Source organism: Nelusetta ayraudi, unplaced genomic scaffold (assembly GCF_046127955.1).
Source record: "Nelusetta ayraudi isolate G7.1 ecotype Tasmania unplaced genomic scaffold, CSIRO-AGI_Nayr_v1 ptg000042l, whole genome shotgun sequence".
In the NCBI taxonomy this organism is placed as follows: Eukaryota; Metazoa; Chordata; class Actinopteri; order Tetraodontiformes; family Monacanthidae; genus Nelusetta; species Nelusetta ayraudi.
Window position 1 is genome coordinate 8,989,915 of NW_027466092.1, and position 22,982 is coordinate 9,012,896.

At 42.7% G+C, this 22,982-nt stretch overlaps 1 protein-coding gene across 1 annotated transcript in view; it reads left to right on the top strand.

Moving 5' to 3' along the window:
• ppp2r5b (protein phosphatase 2, regulatory subunit B', beta) overlaps positions 1 to 22,982 on the top strand; it is a 35,940-nt gene that overhangs the window by 7,440 nt on the left and 5,518 nt on the right. Inside the window, exons 2-12 of the mRNA XM_076034131.1 lie at positions 10,276 to 10,472; positions 11,845 to 11,946; positions 12,371 to 12,463; positions 13,557 to 13,687; positions 14,560 to 14,619; positions 17,105 to 17,213; positions 19,624 to 19,677; positions 20,324 to 20,374; positions 20,844 to 20,963; positions 21,080 to 21,207; positions 22,111 to 22,212. Coding sequence (XP_075890246.1) covers positions 10,276 to 10,472; positions 11,845 to 11,946; positions 12,371 to 12,463; positions 13,557 to 13,687; positions 14,560 to 14,619; positions 17,105 to 17,213; positions 19,624 to 19,677; positions 20,324 to 20,374; positions 20,844 to 20,963; positions 21,080 to 21,207; positions 22,111 to 22,212 — 1,147 coding nt within the window. The remainder of the gene's footprint in view (positions 1 to 10,275; positions 10,473 to 11,844; positions 11,947 to 12,370; positions 12,464 to 13,556; positions 13,688 to 14,559; positions 14,620 to 17,104; positions 17,214 to 19,623; positions 19,678 to 20,323; positions 20,375 to 20,843; positions 20,964 to 21,079; positions 21,208 to 22,110; positions 22,213 to 22,982) is intronic.

Here is a 22,982-nt window from a genome sequence, read left to right on the forward strand (position 1 = left end):
TGAGTCCTCACCTTTTATCTTTGCACAAATAAAAACACTCACAACACATTAATCAGAGTAGGTATTTATTTGGGTTCTTTAAATAACTTTAAAAGGCCACTCGATTAAATCCTTCTTTGTTGCATGCATAAAAGCACATGTTGAAAAAAAATACAGTTTCAGAAAAAGTAAAACATTTAGAGTAATGTGTGGCGATGTGGTGATATTACGCATTTGTGCTTGTGGAATAGAATAGAATCCATGATGTCATTCCACATGTATAGTGAAATTGAATGCAATCCGTGGTGAAATTGAATGCAATCCTGCACGGAAAGGGACAGCATTGAAGCACAGCATTCGTGTGCACAGTCACCTTGATATGCTTCAACAACCTCTGGAGCGCAGCAACAAGTGTTTCCTGTGGTTTTATAAGCCAGGATTATGTTATCTGCACACTGGATGCTGTTGATCGTGTTAAGGAGTGCTTTTCCGAAGCTCGGATTTTATGGATTGAAAGAAAATGCATTTACAATGCTCCCTCTGCTGTCTGAAAAAGAATGTGAACACATTGGGGTTTCATAATGTACTCAAAAACAGGCCATTTCCCCCCTAGTTACAACGATGCCTCATCAAATATAATAGAGTGAGCAAAGAGAAAATCTTCAAAGATGCCCTAAAAATATATGTGTCTTAAGGCCTTCAATGTAGTCACTGAATACCGTAATGGTTATGGAGGTGCAATGCTGAACAAGTCCTGTAAATTGGGGTGCCGGTCAGGGGGGAAACATGGATGGGCAGTCATGAGGGTCCCTGGATGATACTGTTATTAATACACTGTGTACTGGAGGAAAGCCAAAGGGCCCGGCATTGCTAGCCGTACCCCTGCTTGTAACTCATAGTATGAACCAGGCCATGATAGTCATGCTTTTTTGAAATACCATAGGAATGAGTGGCTTTAACCACTTGAACCCTACCAAATTTTCTCATTTTTTTCCCAGAACCTTGTTAAAGGTTCCACATTTTGCCACATTTTTTATTTAATCTTGTATTTTATTAGAAAACACCACGTGCTTTACTAAACAGTAAAACGTTTGAGTGTCTGGACTTGCATGCCTGGACTTGTCTACTCAACTGCAGGGCTTGTTAGCTTACTTGCTACTTCCACTCTTACATGCAGTTTCCACTATTTCTTTGCTGCCCTAATGCAATAGAGTAGACTGCATGTCAACATGACAGATCACCTGAGCCACATGTAACATAATGCCGCGATGTCGCTCTCTTGTTTGGCTCTCACTCTCCAGCATGTGTGTTTGTCCATATTATGGTAATTAATGTGCCGCACGCGCCGCTCTAAATGTGCTGTTTTCTGTAAAACAGTCACCTTCTCACACAGATTGTATGTGGGAGAATGAGTTTGTGTGCGCATGTGTGTGTGAGGGAGAGAGAGAGAGATAGAGTGAGTGAGTGAGAGGGAGAGAGGCCAGATGGATAGCCTGGTATTAGGTTACAGAAGGGATGGAGTATTGTTTTTTCCCCTCCATGAGTCTCGGATCAATTAAGAGAAAGAGTGGGGGAGGAAGCATGGAGAATGACGAAAGAAATGGAGTGGATGGGGAAAGAGGAAATGACTAAACATTAAGTTGGCAGGTGGAGGAGAAGAAGAGGGAGACGGAGAAAGATGGCAAGATTAAAAAAAAGTAGATTTAAAAATGGAGGATATTGCAGGGCGGTGCAGTGATGAAACAACCAGTGGTGCAACAAACAGCCGCCGCAGCTGTGTCGCCAAAGACTGACTTGATTTTTGAACAAATACCTTGATGCCTGGGAAAATGAGCTGATCTGATTGGAGGGCTACGGAGTTCTCCTTGGTGGCTGCTTCACCATTCAATGCAGTGTTACACCTCTCAGACAGAGTGAAGCAAACACCAGGTATTGGTAGATACAATTCTGTCCTGTGAAATTCTTCACATTTATTTACGCCACGTTTTGAAAGCACGATGGAGTCGACGAGTTTACCCCAAAACTCCTGTGTATATATATATAATAATATAATTAACAACTTATTATAATTATTCACTTGTAGAGATTCAGGTTAATCTGAGCAGAAAACAATGCACAGCCGAGTGCACAGATACAGTCTGAAGCTTCCCTGGCTCCTCTTTGTTCATTATGCTGTGTGGTGGAAATGTGTATTATTAGAATCGTTGGATTATTTAAAGATGGGTTTAGCGCGCCACTTAATCTTTTGCCATGACTTAGCCTTCTCCTGCTGCCTTTGTTAAAGAAAGAAAGGAGCGTTGTTATCAATCCATCCTTCCAATACAGTGTTTTCTGCAGTACATACACTGTATATACGAAACCAGAGAACAATGCAATATTTTAGGAAGAATCATATTTTCTTTATATTGAGTGGCTGTCACTTTGGCTGTCAGTCAGTGGTGAGTTTGACTGCAGCCGTCTTTAGAAAGCAGATGGCTAATCTGGAATTGAAAGGCTTTCAAGGAAGGACAAAACAAGTATTGTTGCACCAATTTTTTAATACATTCAATATAATCATAATCATATTTCATGTTATTGTAGTACACTACCTCCATGTATAGCCATTTCCATTCCCTGACGTGCTCTTCTTACAGCAAGTTAAACCGCATGAGAAACATTCCAGAATAAAATCGAAACAAACTTCAACTAATGTTTGATTGTCTGAATCATTATTATCATTATTATTGGAGCAAGTTTTGGAAACATTAAATACCCAAATGTGTAATGTGAAAGGCCCTGTAAGAAGCTCAAAAGCCAACACTGTTTATCTTGCTTCTGGACTTGGTTGAGAAAAAGCAACCGCAAGAGGCAATTATTTTTTATTGCGGGTTCCAATTTGTTAAAAAAGATATTGTGACAGGACGCATAAACCAGCCACAGCTTGTTGTTTTTAGCAGTGGGAATGTAGAATCAATTGTTCCTTGGCCTGCATGGGACCAATCCATACAGCAAATGTCATAAACATCTGCTCATTATTTGGTGAGATCTCCTGCTGGAAGACACACAGGCTCACCAAGAGCAGTCCAACACAACATCCCCTGCTGAGTTCACAACACGTCCACATAGGTCCTTCTCCCTCTGCCTGTTTCCCTCACTGGAGTCAGCTTGATATCCAGGGGCAGACGCTGCGCTCTGTGTTACATGCTAATGTCCCGCCGGCTCCATCACTTATTCTTGGTACCGTCACTGGGTGACAATTTCCGAGTAGTTCCTTCTCTTAATTCAAGGAAGTGACATCATTTTTTACCCCTGTTTTTTTGTTGCTGTTCAGGCTGTTTACTCTTCAGTCTTCTTGAATAACCCAAAGACGGGTGACATGTTGATTGAAAACAATCAATCAATTGTAATATGATCCCCAACCCTGGTTTTATATTTTCCTCCTTTATCGGGTGTGTTCATTATCAGGGTGGAGGATAATGCGCTGCACATGTCTCCTAAACTGTTTGTCATGTCATGGATCTTATCGGTGGGGATTAGATTATTTAGAGACGGACCTCTAGTGCGTCACTTAAACCCCTTAAGGTGATATTTATACTGCCCTGACTTCCACGCTGCATGGTGGCTCACATTTGAGTGCGGCCATAGCTCCTTTCTACTATTTTTAACTGTCTTGCCCCGGCTTCCCGTCTTCAACTCTGCATCCATCCGCTTCGCTCTCTGCTTCCCCTTCCTCCCCCACTCCTCCTCCCTCCCTCCTCGTCCTCTCCTCCTTCCTGCGTCACTGTATCTGCGCGTTGAGCATCCTTGTGTGTGTGTGTGTGTATGTGTGTGTGTGTGTGTGCGCAGTGTGTGCCTAATGACAGAGGTGCAGAGGCGGCTTGGATGGTGGCTAAAACCGAATCTGTCTGTCTGTCCCTCGTTCTGTCGCACACACACACACACACACACACACACACACACACACACACACACACACACACACACACACACACACACACACTCATTCCCAGACAGATCAACCGTTATTTAAAGAGGAGAGCTGCATTCGCTCATTTGGGGAATAAAAGAAAGCCTCGGAGAGATTGATGGGCGGAGCAGACAGACGGAAAGATGGAAGGAGTGAGGAGAGGGAGGAGAAGAGGGGAGGTACCCAGAGGAGGAAAGATGAGAGAGAGGCTGGAGGAGGAGGAGGGAGGGGAGGAAGAGAGAGGGAGGGGGACGAGGAGGACGACGATGCTGGGGATGATGTCATTTTTTAACCCTGTAGCGCCCCCCTCTCCTCTCTCCCATTTGCTCCCCAGATTCCTCCTCCTCTGCCTCCCTCTCTCTCTCTCTCTCCCTCTATCAGGCCTATATTTAGATTTGTGCAGCTGCCTGTGTGTGTGTGTGTGTCTGTGTTTTGATGCTGTGTGCAGGAAGCCTGGCACTGCTCACTTTTCAAATTTCAGCCCTTTTCCCTTCTCTTCCACGTCACATGCAGTCTTTTACCTCTCGCTTGTATTCTCCTCATCCGCATCTCCTTCTCTACATTTAAGGCACATGCACAGAGAGAGTCTTCCTCATGTGAACGAGAAAACCGCAGGGTGTGTACATGTGCTCCGCATTTGTCCATGGTGGATGTGCAGCACTGCTGTGCAGGCGTGATGGCCAGAGACGTAAAGTAACAAAGTAGGGCTACGTCATGACTGCGCTTAAGTACTAAAAGGCTGCATATGCACTTAACTGTGGTGTCATTTTCCCCTCCTACTTACACTTTTACCACACTGCATATTTATGATGAGGTGAATTTACACCAATACAATTATTAGTAAGTAGCATCCTTACTTGTTACAATGATATATATTTTGACAGACCATAACCACACCCTACAGTATTTGGCTCTGCAGCTGACTGAAAGCAGATTTGGTGAAGCTGGCGTGTCATTGGGTGATCAAACTGCCTTATCACAACATAGGGTTCAAGTTCGCTCCCGCTCTACCTCTCAGTTTGCCTTCCTCCATACTGGATGTTTGCACGTATAATAATCAAACCTTGAATTACTTTCTACATGACATTGTTAAACTTAACACTTGTACTTTCGATACTTGAGTGCTGAATTTTAAAATGAAAATGGGCTTCGATCAACACTCATGTAGCCAAGGTACAAACATAAATAGATAAATATAGAAAAATAAATATAGGACTCAATAGGGTGAAAAGGGATAAATTAATCAAATGCATATTTTTCCCCTGTAAACTCATGCTTGACTTCATGGGTTAAAATGATAGCTATTGTCGTAAATGCTGAAACAGCCTTTGTCTTATGTCATTTCATTTGGTGAAAGTATGTTTCTGCTAAAATTGTGTCTTTCTGGAGAAATGTTAGGCACGTAGGTTCACGTTGTAAACAATTGGTGTGCGTGTGTACGCATAAAATGGAGAGAGGAAGATTAAAGCAGTGTGCACAGGTGAACATGTAATGAGTGACTGTGGACGTCTGCAGTTGTGGAGAATAACTGTGCCACTAAAAATGGGATTTACGGCAAGTCTATGAGGACATTTCAGGGGAGTTACAAACTAAAACGTCTGCAGAACTGTAACTCAAACAGCCACTCGTTAGCTTAGCGAATGAGTCAGTAGTGGTGGACAGGAGGCCAGCGGCTGTTTGCTAAATTAGCTAGCACAACTACCTTCACCTACAAGTATTCCGACCCGAATAGACAGACCATCCGATAACGCTCTGATCCATCCTGGAAGCTCAGAGTTGTATATGATATTCACCCAAACTCCACTGCGAGTGTGCTCTACTGATACCGCCACCTGCTGGTCAGGCAGCCGAGAGCTATTAGCCTCTCTCGACACCATAGAAGGTACTGTCCAGTTTTATTTTTCTGCTCCATTGGGAGTGAAGTGACCACTGCGTTCTTGGTCTCCACTAACCCAAGCAGCGGTTCAGACCTGCAAATAGTTATTTTATTATAGATACAGTTTGTTTTTGTTGCTGGCTTATATAGCGGCGTGTGCACCCTGGGTTGATTGTTGACGTTTAAGTTTTTTTTAAAAACACTTATTATTTTGAGGCTGAGTAGTCAGTCAGTCAGTCAGTCAGTCAGTCAGTCTGATAATGGGAACTTTCCACTCAAGTTACTTTTTGGTGGAGTACTTGTACTTTAATTTAAGTCTCGGTTACCTGTGCCGAATACTTGTCTCAATATGGCTGGCAATGTACTTGTTGTTGTTGAATATGTTTTATGTTGTTTTTAAGGGGGGAGTGTAGACAACACAGACGCTTCTGGCCAAGTTTAAGAATTTAACAAGCTAAATAGCTGTATTCTCCTTAACTGTGAGACTGTATGATTCACTATACAGGTAAGCCTATCAGAAAGAGTTTGCATTTAATTGCATTCTGTTTTTTCAAACACATACAAATGGCCTAAAGGTTGGATAAAAGCAGGAGACGATACTGAACTCAACCGTTGTCTTGAGTGTGTGTTCAGCTGAACCTTTATTATGCTCTTGTATCAGTGGCAATGCAAAGGGTGCAACAAATTGACAATACTTGTTTTAATAACCAAAGGGCGCTTGAAGTGACTGCAGGGCATAAACAAAGAGGTCAATCTCTCATCTGTGGGCCTTTAATACAGGTTTTTGAGTTTCACAGTCACGACAGGGCGTGCAATCAGCTCATAACACTAACTTTGAATGTCAGAGCCATGGAAGTGGCTCTGTCATAACGGAGTCATTTGCTGCAATTACAAATCTGGTTATTATTATAATGCCTGTGGTGACACCACATTAAAAGCATTTGTAAATGAATGGGTTGAGAAAGATCGTTCAAATTCTCTAATCATCAGCCGTTAGGGGAAAGAGATAACAGGTATAGTCAGTGAGTTGGAGCAATCATCGACACTGGACCATTTTCATTGCATTTAAAGATGCACATTGACTTTTTTATTCCCCTCAACTCACTCAACTCTCCTGTTTTTCCCTTCCCTTGATTCACTCCCTCTCACACCAGCTCTCAAACAACCCAACAAGCCTCTCCGCTCCCTTCATCGTCCTCGCCTGCTATCTTCTCGCCTGCTATCTCACTCACTGTCTCCCTGACACACACACACACACACACACACACACACACACACACACACACACACACACACACACACACACACACACACACACACTTTCTTTTTTCTTTTTGTCCCAGCACAGCACATCTTCATACAATTACTCTTCATTAAAAATGGATTAGATTTCACCGTCACAGTCTGTCTGCGTGGGGGGAGTGAGAAGGTGGGAGGGGCTAAAGGAAGGCGAGCATGAGGCACAGAGGGTGATGAGATGGACAAGATATGGAGGAGGAGGTGGCTAAGGGGTGCAGAGGAAAGACAGGAAAGGAAGCAGGACAAGAGATGAGGAAAACAGCAAAAAAGAATCTCACACTTGCTCTCAGACCAAAGTCACACCCGCTTAAACATCCCACTCTTCTTTTGTCACAAATAGTACTGTGGCTTGTGTGGACTGGTCGGTCTGTTTACCCAGTCACTGACAAATGGCTTCAGTTCAGGAACAAATTGAATGTTCAGAGGACATGAACATAGCTGTTGACACTGAATGTGAGCTGGACTGAGAGAGGTTGGAAAAGGCATCGCGTTTCCATCCTCGTAATGTCTCAGAGATTGTATTTGTTCTGAAAAACCAGTTCATAGTGTCCATATTGTAGAATGACTGAATATTGAATGGGAAGTTTTTTCTACTAGTAGCCCTGCATAACTTGAGCAGATAGCGAAAGATGATGGGTGCACAGCCTGTAGTTCCACACCACCATCAGACTCTTCAAACCAGACACTTTTTTGCCAACCCGCTTTTTTGTAAAGTCTACTGTATAATGCATTATGAGGGCATTCATAAGTCATTACAAACCATTCGTAATTCTATATAAAACATGTTCTCAATAATAATGTTAATCATTCATCATAATCTTTTATGCCCCCCTTTCTCCAAGTCTTGGGTTATATATCATATTCTAACCAGCAGTTATAAAAATAATTTGAACTGCAGTCACAAAAGAATTGTGCGAGATGAATGGTGCAATTCCGTTTTAAGATTCATGAATGCGCTCATGATGCTTTATACAATAGACCTTTATTGAGAATATTATCTATTGCTCAAAAGTCGACGATGCTGTTGCATCTCTACTCAGTATCATTTGAGCTTTCTAAGTCTTTACAGGGAAACTTAAAACTCAGGGCAATGTTCCAAGAAACATTTCTTGGCAGTTCCACAGCTATTTGCTGTTATTTTAGACCTCAATAGTAATAACTCTATTAAACCACCTTAAAGGTCCCATGTGTAACGTTTGGCCTGATTTATGATTTTTAAATTGGGGAAAAGCTTAATATACTGCTTAAAAAAAATATTAATTACAGTGTACACTCACAGTACAATAAAAGTAATTTGGTTACCACTCATAGAACGGTTCTTATATATACATATGTATATATATATATATATATTTTTATATATATATATATATATATGTATATATATATATGTATATATATATATATATATATATATATATATATATATATATATATATATATATATATATATATATATATATAGATCCTTGCTCGATGTATATTATATATATAATATACATCGAGCAAGGATCTTGCACCGCCATATTTCTAAGGAAGCCCGGTGTGGACAATCCAGCTGCCTGACAGTGCAGGCCACTGTAGTTCAACTGGCAAACTTGGGAGAGGGAGGACGAGCAAACGAGCGCTGCAATCTAAAATCCGACCACTAGGTGGCAGAATTGAACACACTGTACCTTTTAATTGTGAAAGGAGCAGCTCACAGGTAGAATAAAAGGTCACTTTCTGTGGTCACAAAGGAGCAGTATTCCCCCTTGACACATGAAGCAAAGGGCAGTCTGTGTCATTGTTGTGCAGCCCAGTGCCAAAGCGAGCAGATGGTCCTGGTGTGCCCATAAGAGGTAAAGGGGATCTGGATTGGATGAGCTCCAGTCAGTGTCCCATAACTCTCCTGTGTTTCCCACCTAGGGGTTAAGAAGGGTTAACTCTAATCTGCCCCGGCTGTTAGTGTGTGTGTTTGTTCCTGAGGCTTGGATCATCACGTTTAAAACTGCACAGTCAGTCTAGACCTTAACAAGCTGTTATTAAATCTGTAATGTATTCAAGAATTAAAAATTTAGTTGAACCACAAGTACACAGGATTACACGCCATATACTCATGTAAGAGTGGAAGAGTCCACCTTCTTTTTCCTGTGGTGGAACAGAAGTTGTTCACTTTTTATTATTCATGACAGAGACTCCACTCTTCAAAAGTATTTCCAAGATCTGCGAGGACGGAACGCTGCTTGTGCCGAGTTTGCCTCATGAAAGCAATCACAAACAACACTCATCCATCCTGTGTATTCTTAAAAGTCTTTATTCAGTGTATAAAAGCTGATCGAAACAGGGCCAATCTGACAGGATCACTGCTCTGACCTCTTTTCTTCCCTAGAGATGCTGTGCCAGGTGGCTGAGAAGCGTTACATACCTAAACTGCTGTTTATTGGAAAACTGTCTGAATGCTGACGGGGCCATTTTATGTTGCTGGACTGGCGTTCATTGTCACCCTCGCTGAGAGCATGTTGTATCTTAAGCACTTGCTCATGTATATTTTTTGATTTTAAAGGAAATTCAACTATTGAGGTAGTGATCCTCAGCATACAAATCCTCCAAACATGACCATTTGGCTATTGCCAAAGCTTTTGCTGATCAAATGTTTGTTGTTGTTGCACAATCCTGTTGGGACTGGCCTGGTAAGTTAGCATCACTCCTCCGTCCAAGGCTTGAATTTAAAACTCTCCGGAGTCTTCGGCAACCCAAGGGTATCTCTGTTTTCCCTTCATCTGGGGAAAGTGCCCCCTTTTTTTTTTTTTTTTTTCCTGAGGAGTTTAATCCGACTGCCTGCAGGAGGTTGTTCCATTGTGACGAACATGCCTTAAGGATGAATCTTACAGGTAATAGGACTGGAATACAGCACATCCCTCTGGAGAAGTGTGTGTGTGTGTAAATACAATCCCCTGTGTGTTTGTGTGTGTGTGTGGGGGGGTGTGTGAACAAATGTGTTTGTAGAGTAATAGTTTGCTCTCGTTCCATCATTCCATTTGAGAAGTCTAGCCTGTGGAATACAATGTTTTAATAATATATACATAAAAAAAGCCTTTCAGGATTCCCGTCAGATTTGGCAAAGCTGCATCATCTGTTTACGTCCTTTAAACTCGCCGTCTAACATTTCTCTTCCCTCCTCTTCTTGGCGCAGATGCCCCGGTGGCAGAGCTACACGATCTATTCTGCAAGAAGCTGCAGCAGTGCTGTGTGCTGTTTGATTTCCTGGACTGCGTGGCCGACCTGAAGGGGAAGGAGATCAAACGTGCAGCACTCAACGAGCTGGTGGAGAGCGTGGCCACGAGCAGAGGAGTCCTCATAGAGCCTCTGTACCCAGAGGCCATCAAGATGGTGAGAGTGGGGGAAGGAGCGAGAGGTGGCAAGGGGTTCAAATTCAGGGGACAGGGAATCGATAAATGGATGAGCAGAGACGAAAAAGACAGATAAGCAAATAGACGGATGCGGAGTGCACGTGAATCAATGCTGCTCGCTGGAACACCTGGAAAATCTTTATGCAGCAAGTATATTACAGGTTTGGGTTGAAGACAGACAATGCACGGAATGAAAGACAATACATGTACCGCCCAAAAACGTAGAGTGGGGAAAATAAAAAATGTCTAGCTATGGCAGAAGACAAATGTAAAAAGTTGCCTTGAACTTCTGTAAATGCTGAAATACTACAAGAAGCTGCACGGATGGTGAAAAAGAGGGAGGGGCACGAGAGATCAAGAGAGTGGTGCAGAGCAGGAGGACCCCATTGCAGAGCGCAAGAGGTCCCTGAGGACATGATTTAGGGGGGGAAATGGGGCATTGAGGGAAGGTGGTAGCCCACGTTATTGAGTCCATATACCCAGAGGATGTGAAAAATGCTGAGAGGACGGAGGGATGGGATGAAAGGAAAGAGGCCACCGGCTTGAGTGTGCAGCGGCAAGGTTCTAAAAGGTAGAGCGAGGAAGGCTGTAAAAATACAGTTGAGAACAGGGAGGAGTCGTTATGTAATTAAAATGTGCTCTCACAGCTCACTGGCACAGAGGGATGCGAGTAATTTATTTCATTCTTATCTTTCCCATCCTCTATAGTGTGTCCTTGTACCAGTAGCTATCGCTCAGGGCTGGGCCAAGCAGGTGAACATCATGCTTGTAAATACAGCTAATATGGAACAACAACAACAACTTAAAAACAGTTACAGTTGTTTGTTAGCTTGTATTGACATTTTGGTTTGCACCCTATGGGAGTAAATTGAAAAAAGATAGAGGTTGAGAGCAGCTGGCGAATGAAGGTTTGGTATTTAGTAAGTTTCCGAATGCTGTTTACGCACTAAGAGGCCAGTGGAAATGCATTTGTTGAATAAATCATGACTCAGGCAACAGCCAGATTGCCTGCATGGCTTTTTAGTAGTTCATCTTAAACAACAGCTGCAACCCTGACCAACAATTTCTGCAGTTGACTATTAAAATTTGATAGCGTCACGATGAGGGTTGTAGTTCAGAACATGTTTATTTGGGATAATAAACACAATCTTTGATCATCCTTCCACTTCTAAAGTGATCTCCCCTCCTTTTTGTCTCACTTATCGCTGCAATCTCCTTTTCTTGTGTCTACCCTCGACTCTGGCTGTCTGCTGTCTGCGTCGCCCTCATTCATCTTCATTTGGTCCGAATCCTTTTTGTCTCATTATCCCGACTTTCTCTGTCCTCCCTTGTGTTTTTTTTTTTTTTTATAGATTTCAGTAAATATCTTCCGGACTCTTCCACCCAGTGAGAATCCGGAGTTTGACCCTGAAGAAGATGAGCCCACCCTTGAGGCCTCGTGGCCCCATCTACAGGTAGCGTCACAAGTGCAAAAAAATCTATTATCTGTATAAAAATGGACATAATTATGTTATTTCTCATTTTCACATGGCAAACATAAGGGACATTTTTTTTTTAAGACTTTCTTTTACAAAATGTTGTGTTTTTGCCATGGAAGTGCAAAAAAATGCCTCTGCATAACAATGCATAATTCCCTCCCTCGAGGTGTTTGTCTGCATTCACAGCAGTAAGTGTTAATCTGCACAGCTCGCAGTCCTTTAAACAGGACATGGTGTTTTGAGCAAAACATACATACACACATGAAAAAAAAAATAGATTTCATGCACATTGATTTCTTGCCACCTATTGCCACCTGTCTAGTTTTTGACTTTGGTTCTGGAGCACTGTGTAAAGATAAGTGAGGTCTATTTGTTTTCTTTGTTACGTCTCCGTCCTCAGCTGGTGTATGAGTTCTTTCTGCGTTTCTTGGAGAGCCCAGACTTCCAGCCCTCGATGGCCAAGCGCTACGTTGACCAGAAGTTTGTCCTCCAGGTAAACAATATGGTGTAGTTTCCACTTTTTAACTTACTGGCAAATAAAACATTCGGACAATCCTTTAGGCTACAGTCACTGCAGTATTTAGTAGTTCCCCTGATCAATTACTAATTATTGTTATGTTATTGTTTGCTTGGCTTCTTCTTGGATAAGAATCATACCATATACAAATATCTCCAGAATCAACTGAGTGTTACTTTTATCTTGTATATATCAAAGCTGACTTGTCAAATGAAGACAGCATTATGGCTCAAAGGATGATATGATGTTATATAGTCCTGAAGGTTGTCATCATCTTTAGCTTCATCTTCTGGTAGGTGTTATCATTTAACATATATGTAATGGATCGGATAATGTTACATTTTTCAAACATTAATAATGCAAGTCATGTTGATTATTGATGTCACACATGAGTTCTCACTGATGATGCTGAGGCGGTGACGTCGGGCTCAAAATCACAAAAGTATCACCTAGAAGAGCTTAAAGGTTGTCTTGTTACAAATGGAACTGCTCTTTATTTGTACATTTAAGATCATATTGTTTCTATTATCATGAAGTGTGTCTTCAATAGCATGCCAATAGATCTATTTAAGTTTTACAGTCGTGGAAAAAGGTTTTGGAAACCCTTAAAATTTCCCCTTAAGAATATTTAACAATCTCGAATGTTGTTATATCAAATACGTTTTGATACCAGTTTGTATTTTAACAGTTGTGGCTGCGTCAGACAGACACAAATAAATGCAATTTAAAAATGGATTTCTTTTTGTTTAAAAAAACAAACAAAAAAAAACAAACAACCTAAAATCTTGTGGATTTGTTGCAAGGGACATTATGCTGCTGAAACATAATGAAGCAGCATGTTGGCTGAGGTTGACTGCACTAAAAAAAAAATTTGCATTTGCAGACACAAAAATGATTTTTTTATGCAACACGTCACAACTGCATGAGCTATCCAAACACGTTTGTCCACCACTGTACATGTTGAGCTGAAAATAGATATGTAGGGTTGCAAATTAGAGAACGATTGTAGTCAACCACACACGGTCCATGCAAACACCTCAGTGTGAACACACCCTGTGTGCGCCTATAGCTCCTGGAGCTGTTTGACAGCGAGGACCCCAGGGAAAGGGAGTACCTGAAGACTATCCTGCACCGTGTCTATGGAAAACTACTGGGACTCCGAGCGTACATCCGCAAACAGATCAACAATATCTTCCTCAGGTACGTGCTGCTCCTTTTTACCAACCAAACACACAGGAGCATTTATAGCACTTTAACAGCAACAAATCAAAAAACCATCAGCAGGAGCAGGAGACCAGCTGTGTTTATGTGGCGCGCATTTCCTTTTTTAGACATCGTTATTGTGATGGGTAGCGTTGAAGGGGCACGTTTCCAGAGAAACGCTGCTGTGTGCCCTTTCTGATTTAGCGCGCTTGTTCTCTGCAAAGGACGTACGACAGCCTGTCCAACGGACACATTTTCAATTTTCAGCCCTCAGTTCATTTGCAGCCATGCATGCATCCTGAGGTCTACAGGGCTCTCTGTAGTGACGGCACTCTTCACACGGGACTGTTCAGCAGCTCTGACTAACAAAAGGAGCGTAATGTACAGTCAGGTTTCAGCTCTTTCCCTCCACCACAAGAGACTGCATTGTTGCTTTTTGGACTGAAATGAGCACGAGGCAGAGCAGCCATGCAGTGACACAGTTTCTGAGTCACTTGATGTCAGTGCTTTCACAAGCAAAAGATTCAAGTATGAACCTTAAAGGTCTTGTGTTCTCACATCTGAATGTGTTGAATCATCGAGAAAACTCTGCCCTGCAAATATGTTCAGTTTTAGCATTAAATTATATGGGAAAACTGTCCTGGTGTAAATGTGCCGTGTTTTCGCCAAATGGCTTCAAATGAAGGCACAGTTGAATACGACACATATGTCTTTATGACATTGATCATCACATAAAATGTATGAACACCACTTAAATGTCTGTGAATTTAGCTTAGAGACCCTTGTGTGAGTTGCTGTTTATCCAATAATTCCTGACTATTAACAAGTGACTGTGTTTGTGTTGTGTCTGAACTGTGTCCGATCCTCAGGTTCATATATGAAACTGAGCACTTCAACGGAGTTGCAGAGCTTCTGGAAATCCTTGGCAGGTTCGTGTTCTCAATCATGCCGACACACTTTGAAGCACATGGCATGTGCTGCCACACTGCTTTGGGGGACAGGTGGCGGTGTATTACATCAAAGTCAAGCAGATTTATATGCATCAAACATTTTTCAAGGCAATTCTGGCAGCTTTACGTGACGCTTCGACCCAAAGGAAAAAACGCAAATGGCAAATGTATCAAATGTGCAGATCTTTGTCTGTTTTACGCAGTAGCTTCGACGCGTGTGAATGGGGTTAATACGTGGTAACATAGCAACACGCAATAATGCTTTTTTCGGGTTGCTTGATGTGGTTTTCACAGCAAATGAACGCTGAGCAAAGGGAGAAATGAAATATGTCGGCAGGAAAGTGAGCCAGGTTTGAGGAAGGAAAGGCAGATTCGAGAGGTGGGTTAAAGTTAGAAAATGTCTTGGGATGAAATCTGAGGAAGACAGAAATAAAGGGAGAGAGAGAGAGCGAGAGACAAAGATAGAGAGGGGGAGAGAGAGAGCGAAAGAGAGAGACAGAGAGAAAGATAGAGAGGGGGAGAGGGAGAGAGAGAGAGAGATAGAGAGGGGGAGAGAGAGAGAGAGAATGCTGATGGAAGAAAAACCACTAAAACAAACTGATCTCGCTCTCTTCCTGTGCCTGCACACAAATCAATGGAAATATGAGTGGAAAGATGAGAGGAAAAGGATAGAGAGACAGAAGATGGAGGATGAATACAGACAAGACTTTTGGTGCTCTCTAGTTTCTCAAGATTAAACAAAACAGAACATTAAGATTAGCTATTTTATTTAATCCCAGTGTGTGGCCTGTTGCAACTGCCAAACCTGAGTAAGAAAACTGTACCTGCATCTCATGCATTTGTGATTGCGCTAGGAGTCAAAAGTCTCCAAGTGCAGTTTATTTTAGTACCAACATTTACCTACATGCTGCACGTGCACTGTTCTGGCCAGCTCAGAACTGGATGTGTCAACAAGCTGACACCCCCTGTGAGACATCTAGAGCTCACTCATTTAATTTTCTTATTTTGTCTCATTAACAATAAACAACAAAATAATTCCTTTTGTTTGTTTGCCTCTGATGTAGCCAAGACCCTTATGAAATATTGAACAAAAACTATCTGGAAAATATTTAATGACAACAATTTGGATTGAGGACAATTTTGAGGGTGTCCTCAAACTATTTTTCTCTACTGTGTATTGCACCATGCTGGAAAGTTACACACAGTCAAGTCTCTTTCGCAGCAAAAAGTTTTGGCTTATGCACTGCCTCTGCCACATATAAGTAATGAGTCATGAGTTTTGACAGCTGTGTGTCTAATTGCAAGAGCTGAACCCGAAAGGTGAGAATATATGGAGGGATTAGAGATGGAGGTTCATGGGGAGATGGAGGCAGAAAGAGTGGAGTGAACAGTGAGTCAGAAGTGGAGAAAGGCGGAGGGAGAGGAAAGGAGAGGAGAGCAGGAGAGGAGAGAGAGGTTTGTATTCATGTTGCTGGAAACAGAGGTATTTTTAGCTCCGCCCACACATAGTCACAGGAAGAGAGGGATGGGTGAGGAAGGATGCTTTGTAGGGAAGGAGAGACGGCGAGAAAAAGAGGAGGACGGAGGTACTGCGAGAAGGTGAAAGGAGGCTGAAAGATTAGAGGAGCAGCGGGAGGAAGATTCTATTGGAAAATGTGGGCATGCAGACAGACAGACAGACAGACAGGCAGGCAGACAGACAGACAGACAGACAGACAGACAGACAAACGGCCCCCAAATAAGTCTGTCTAAGTATAGTTCCTTCTCCTGCGCTGCTCACACTGCTCCCTCTGTAGGCTGAGCTCAGTCAGTCAGTCAGTCAGTCAGTCAGTCAGTCAGTCAGTAGCGTGCGGATCGGACCACGCATTTTGTCCAGTCACTTGGAAATGGCCTGAGGGCAAAAAATAGATCCCACCACGCAGATGCTTCACACATTGTGAGTGTTGCATTCTTGTGAGGCACGCGTGATGTTGCTCAGTGCCATGAGCAGCAGGAACGCAGGAACACGGCCGCAGTCGTTAGATGGTTTGCTAGGAACGCAGTTGGCCTGAATCACCTGATATGGTTGCAGGCTTCAGCTTCTCTCTGCATTGATCAAAAGAAGCGTGAAAGGTCCCACTTTTGACCCATTTTCCAAACTTTATTTGGCTTTTCTTCTGAGACAACCGCATGAGATCATCTGTTTAATATATAAATGTTAATATGTCTTCCCAATTGTCAGGCTTTGCTTTTTGAATTTGAATTGTTTGTTATCCAGTTTGGCTTTACTCCCTGAATGACTTCCCCAAAAGACTTTAGATGGACATTATAAGGGACTGCACTTTCAATCCAAAGCATTTGACGCTGCTAATAGTGAAAAATGCACCGAAGCCGCAGTGTGTTGCATTTTTCACCGTAGGCAGTAAAAGAACGTGCTCATTTTTCACTGTATGCTTACGTGTAACTGTCTTCTTCTCCTCTTCAGCATCATTAATGGTTTTGCCCTGCCGCTGAAGGCTGAACACAAGCAATTCCTGGTGCGGGTGCTCATCCCGCTGCACACAGCAAAGTCCCTCTCCATCTTCCATGCACAGGTCAGTGGGAGAGTCCTGCAGAGAGCCCAGTATTTATTCATTTAATGTCGCCAATGAATGAATGTGCCACTAGGGGGCAGGGTTGAGTCAAAGATAATACTGCAGAGATGGACACACACACACACACACACACACACACACACACACACACACACACACACACACACACACACACGCCTATAATTACACAATGCATGTGCTCTGTCCAGGTGTGTGTGTTACAGGCGAGCATATTGTTTTGATGTCTCAGGTTGGTGTGTGTGTGTGTGTGTGTGTGTGTGCATGCTTTTGTGTAGATCGTGCGCATTTTATTTGTGTCACACTTCATTTGATTATGCAGAGCTGGGTACGGTTTGTTCTTCACAAACTGTGTGTGTGTGTGTGTGTGTGCGTGCCTGCGTGTGTGTGTGTGTGTGTGTGTGTGTATTCTGAGCGTTAGCGTTGGCGTGCCCTACATTTCTCCTCCCCGTTTCTTCCCCCGTAGTTCACACACATTCATTATTCACACACCTAAGCACACACCGGTTTTGACAGGGTCACAGAGGATACGGCGCCCGTGAGCAGCAGTTTGGCCTTCTGTAGGTGTGGCCGGAAAAGCTTGACCCAGTTGTGGACTGGATATGTTGAAATAAAATGTCACATCAGCAACCTCTTGTTAATCTCGAAGGTTTCACAACACTGGGAAGTACCTGCTCGTTCCCAGTTTGGTTGTCAGGAAGGATATTATTAATTTCCTTGTATCGGTACAGAGCTACACCATAGAGCCACAGCATGATTACACATGATTTGCCAGAGTGGGAACATTTTTTTTTTTTTTAAATCTTAATTTCGAGTCTATGATACCAAATCTCTAGAGTGGCCATCGATGGCCCTGAATCTAAAAATTCTTCTGCAGGCCAAAGCCTAAGATGCTCATAGACTACCTATTTAAATAGCCTCACTCATAGTGTAATACTAATGACTATACACCTGGTAAAAAAAGATGAGATCATTAAGTAACATTAGGGGAAGAAAATACACACAACCCCTGAATGCCTTTATTGTCATATTTGCCTCATCTAAAAGATGACTTTGGAATATATGATGCATTTCAGGAAATAGTTTACCATAAATGTATCTTTGTCTGAGGCAACATATACTAAATTTACAGAACTGATCACAGTTTATCTGCCTGATAAAGTAGGTACAAGACTCCTTAGTGCAAACTTTTAGTGCCTGTGACTGCTGTCGTCTGTATTAATGTTCAGCAATGAAATGACGAAAATCTGTACAATCATCTCCAGAAATAGAAGTGTTGCGTGGCAAAGTCTTTAATAGACCGCACTAAGCATAAACCTTTTGCCCAACAACAGCCCGGCAAAACTCTGCCCGACAACAGAATCCCACATCCAGCTTGAAAGAGCCTCATTGATCATCGCCTTTATTTCAATCCTCCTTGCTCCTGATCTGTTTTCACCCGTCCCCCTTTTCATCCTGCACTCTCCATCTCCCTTTTGCTTTAGTCACTCTGTTGTTCTGCGGCGGGAGAGAAGTTGGAGACGTAACCTGGAAACATAAAAGCTTTGTAAGACGTGAAAACCAGACAGAGTGAAATACAGTGGAAGACTGGGATAAAGGCAGGAACGACAATAACGCACTATAGAAGATGAGCTGCCTAACAGCACACGTACTGTCTGTCACTGTGAAACCGTCCCATTTATCCTAAACGGATGAGTGGGACGTTTTCTTTTTCAAAGAAATGAAGCGGTCATTTCCCAAGATGAATGTGGAATCCTGACAGGAGACAGTAAAGACACGAGTCCACACTCCTTCTCACGTTGCTCCTCGGGGACTGTGACTGCGTGTGACCTCACCCCTTCCCAAGTAAACACGCATTGCACACAGCCTCCGTCGCCACGGCGCTCGCCTGCCACAGCAACTGACCTGGGTGGAGGGGAGCGGCTGCAGGGAGGCGTGTACGTGCAAAAGCAAATTGTTTTGGCTGTCGTCACAGCGAATTGATTCGCGTGTTTAGTTTGGCGGAGGGTTTTTTTGTTTTTGTGTTGGATGATCTTCCTGACACAACTGTTGCATTTATGGGGGCTCGGGGACCGGCGCAAGGAAGGATCCTCAAGGATGCATTCTGGGTGTGACCAGGCTGGGGACCCAAGCCAGGGCGCTCTAGCGGGAAATGATAGCAGCCCGTGTAAAAGAGTTGAAGTGAAAACACTTTTGGCACATGTGTCCCCATGGAAATTGTGTCCTTCAATCTTTTTTTTTGTGGCTTGTAATCCCATTGAGTGAATTGCTGAAACCCCTCGTCTCCTTGACAGCTTCAAGGACCATGGGATTTTTTTTTTTGTGTGTGTGTGTGTGTGTGTGTGTGTGTGTGTGTTCATGTGCTTTTACTAACTGTGTCCTGTCCTTCCAGCTGGCGTACTGTGTGGTGCAGTTTATGGAGAAAGATGCCACAGTGACTGAATATGTAAGATTTCTTCAGTGTCTAATAAATGCATCATTGTGCTGTCAGCCTTTAGCTCCCATTAAGTCATATTTTGCAAATGCTGAAATAACTGTATTGATAATGCAACCCCAGAAAATTATTCCCCGTATGAGGGATTTTGATTTTTTTTCAAGTTCAGGTGCTGCAGTGATTGATTTTTCAAGTGACTATTGCAACACCCATTGTGCAGTTTAGTGTGCTTAGCTCTCAAAGACAGGTACAGTCTTATATTGTATGTATTAGATGCAGAAGCCTGGCTGAATACTGTTCTCCCCCCTCAAAGTCAACTTAGTTGTTAGTGGAGATAAATAATCTCTAATAGCCACAAACTCCACAAATACATACTGAAGACTTAGAGCAATGTGACCAGCAAACACCACAGTCAATGGACCTTGTATGTAGTTCACCAGTTTCTGTTTATATCCTTTTGCCAGAACGTATCCATTAGCACCACTGAGGCTGAGGCACATTTTGACTCGGTGCAAAGCTGAAAACACATTCATTAATTAATGGAATGGTTGTGGTGCGAGTTAATGGCGACGGTGCTGATGGAGTTCAGCCAGTTCTCCTGCTGAGATAATAGCTGCTGTGCTTATTCCGATTAATGTGTTTGACATCCCCTTGGCAGATCATCAGAGGGCTGCTCAAGTACTGGCCAAAAACCTGCACGCAGAAAGAGGTGAGAAACCCCGTGCTGCCCATAACCATGTTGATGAAGGTCCCCATATCTCTCAACGTAGCTGAAGAATCGCTGATGATATTCTGATCACAACGCGGTCTCTGTTGTGATATTTTTCTATCCCATCAAATTCCATTCATGCATTTTCGATGCTTGCTTCTTCCTGAGCTCAGGGTCACGAGGGTCAGCTGGAGCCTATCCCAGCTGTCATAGGGTGAAGGCAGGGTGACACCCTGGACAAGTCGCCAGTTCATCGCAGGGCCACATAGAAACAAACAACCATTCGCACTCACACGCACACCTACGGCCAATTCAGAGTTCCCAATTCACCTCACACGCATGTTTTTGGAGTGTGCGAGGAAGCAGGAGAACCTGGAGGGACCCTTCAAATTATTACTCTTTGTTGTTAAGTTATTCTCACGGGGTTTATTGTGATGAAAGCAAAGTGTGTGCTCTGCTGTGTCTTCAGGTGATGTTCCTCGGAGAGATTGAGGAGATCCTGGACGTGATCGAGCCGTCTCAGTTCATCCGCATCCAGGAGCCGCTGTTCAAACAGATTGCCGCTTGCATCTCGAGCCCTCACTTCCAGGTACACGGCACCAACCGCCTTTCAAGACCAATTGTGCTTTAGAGGCATTGCTTTTTAAACTAATTTACTGTTCTCCATTTAACAGTCTCCATCTAAATCTCCATCTAATCTCTCAGGTAGCGGAGCGGGCTCTTTATTTCTGGAATAACGAGTACATCCTCAGTCTGATAGAGGAGAACTGTCAAGTCATCCTGCCACTGGTATTCGCCACCCTCTACAGAGTCTCCAAGGAGCACTGGAACCAGTCAGTGGCTAATTAACACACCTGAACACTAACTGACGCAACTCACACACCTCAAAGCTTTGAAACCACATTGCAGATGCCCTTTTAGTGTTTACGTGGCATGGCAAGAAAGATGGGGGAAAGTTCAGCCAGTGCTCATAAAGTGCTTGAACTGTTAATGGAACAATATGCAAACGAAAAATGGCCATAGTTGTTTTATATATATATTCCCGCAGCCTCTGCACCTTGTTTCCTGTCTGTTTGCCACATTTTCTCCTCATTTCGTGACACAGAAAAACCAAAATGTTTTTTTTTTTTTAATTTTACATTTATTTTTTTAAAGGGGCAACCTTCATCATTATCAGATATCAGGTGATAAATAAAATTGGTATGTGACGCTCCATTGGTGTTATGTTAACTAGGGTGGAGTGTCACATCACACTTTTAAGCCCTTCCTAAGCCAGACTGGCTGTGTGTGCATTTGGATGAATGGAACTAAAGAAAAGCTTTACGCTGTGTATTGGAGGCGGGTCCGTCACCGATAGTGTTCCCCTTTGGATACGCAACATAATATCAAAGGTTCTGAGAACAAAAATCAACCCTCAGCATAATTTTAAGCTAACGTTCACTTTTCTAGGGGCACCATATATTTTAATGATCACTCAACATTTTCCTTGCTCGCTCAGTTTGTGAGATCCAGGTGGGCAAGGCATTTAGGGTACCTGTGATTTGTTGTTGTGATGTCTGACATTGGAAGTATTTTTTGGGGCTTTCAGTTTTTCTGGTTCAGATGTAGGAACAGCTATATTATAAGATTAGAAAAACTGACTTAAGACTAAAATACAACCAAATACTGTCTTTATTAAAATCCAACCTCCTAACATCTAGTCCTTTTCATCTGCTTGCTGCTCCCCCTCTCACCAGGACCATCGTTTCTCTCATCTACAACGTCCTCAAGACCTTCATGGAGATGAACAGCAAGTTGTTTGATGACCTCACTGCCTCCTACAAAGTGGAGAAACAGAAGTGAGTATGACTCATTCTATGTGTGTGTTTGAGTGTATCTATGCCACAGTGACAACTAGAGGAGGAAGCAGAAGATTCTAAAACCATGTTTGAATGGTGTTTGTGGCCTGCTTCACACTGGAAGTATTTGCAGCTTAGGTCATCTTTTCAACATGGACCACATCATGATTTCACTTTTAAACACAAGACGGTGTGGACTACTAAGATTCCGGGGTCTTTTCAGGACACAGCTATGGATCAGGACAGACTGATATTTGGAGCTTAGTGAGCTTTGACACATAGACACACAAAGAAAAACTAGCACTTCAACTACAAATGAATTTATTTACTGAGATTTGTCTTAAAAAAGGAACATAATTTGACCCAATTTGCTATTCATTGTTTTTAAACACGTGGGAAACATCTCCCAGTTTTGCTTCAGATTTCGTGGCTTTTTCCTAATTTAATGGGGACAAATTGGGTGAACACATGTACACATGTTGAGTGGATCGGTGCTGTTTGGGGTCAATTTGACCTCAGCCTGTTTTTTTCTGGATAAAATAAAGACTATCAACATTTTATATGTTTTTTCGTTGTTTGGGACGATACTGAGGTCACTATAAAATGCAATTTTTTAATCTTGAAAAAGGTTTAGGGTCCTAATCTGACATAATCATAACTGTGGTAATGTAAGAACGACTAGTGATTCACACAACATACGCCAGGGAAAACTCAATTCTCGTAAGATGTCCCATGTTGGTTCCTAAATAGTTTCAGCCCCCACTGCAAAG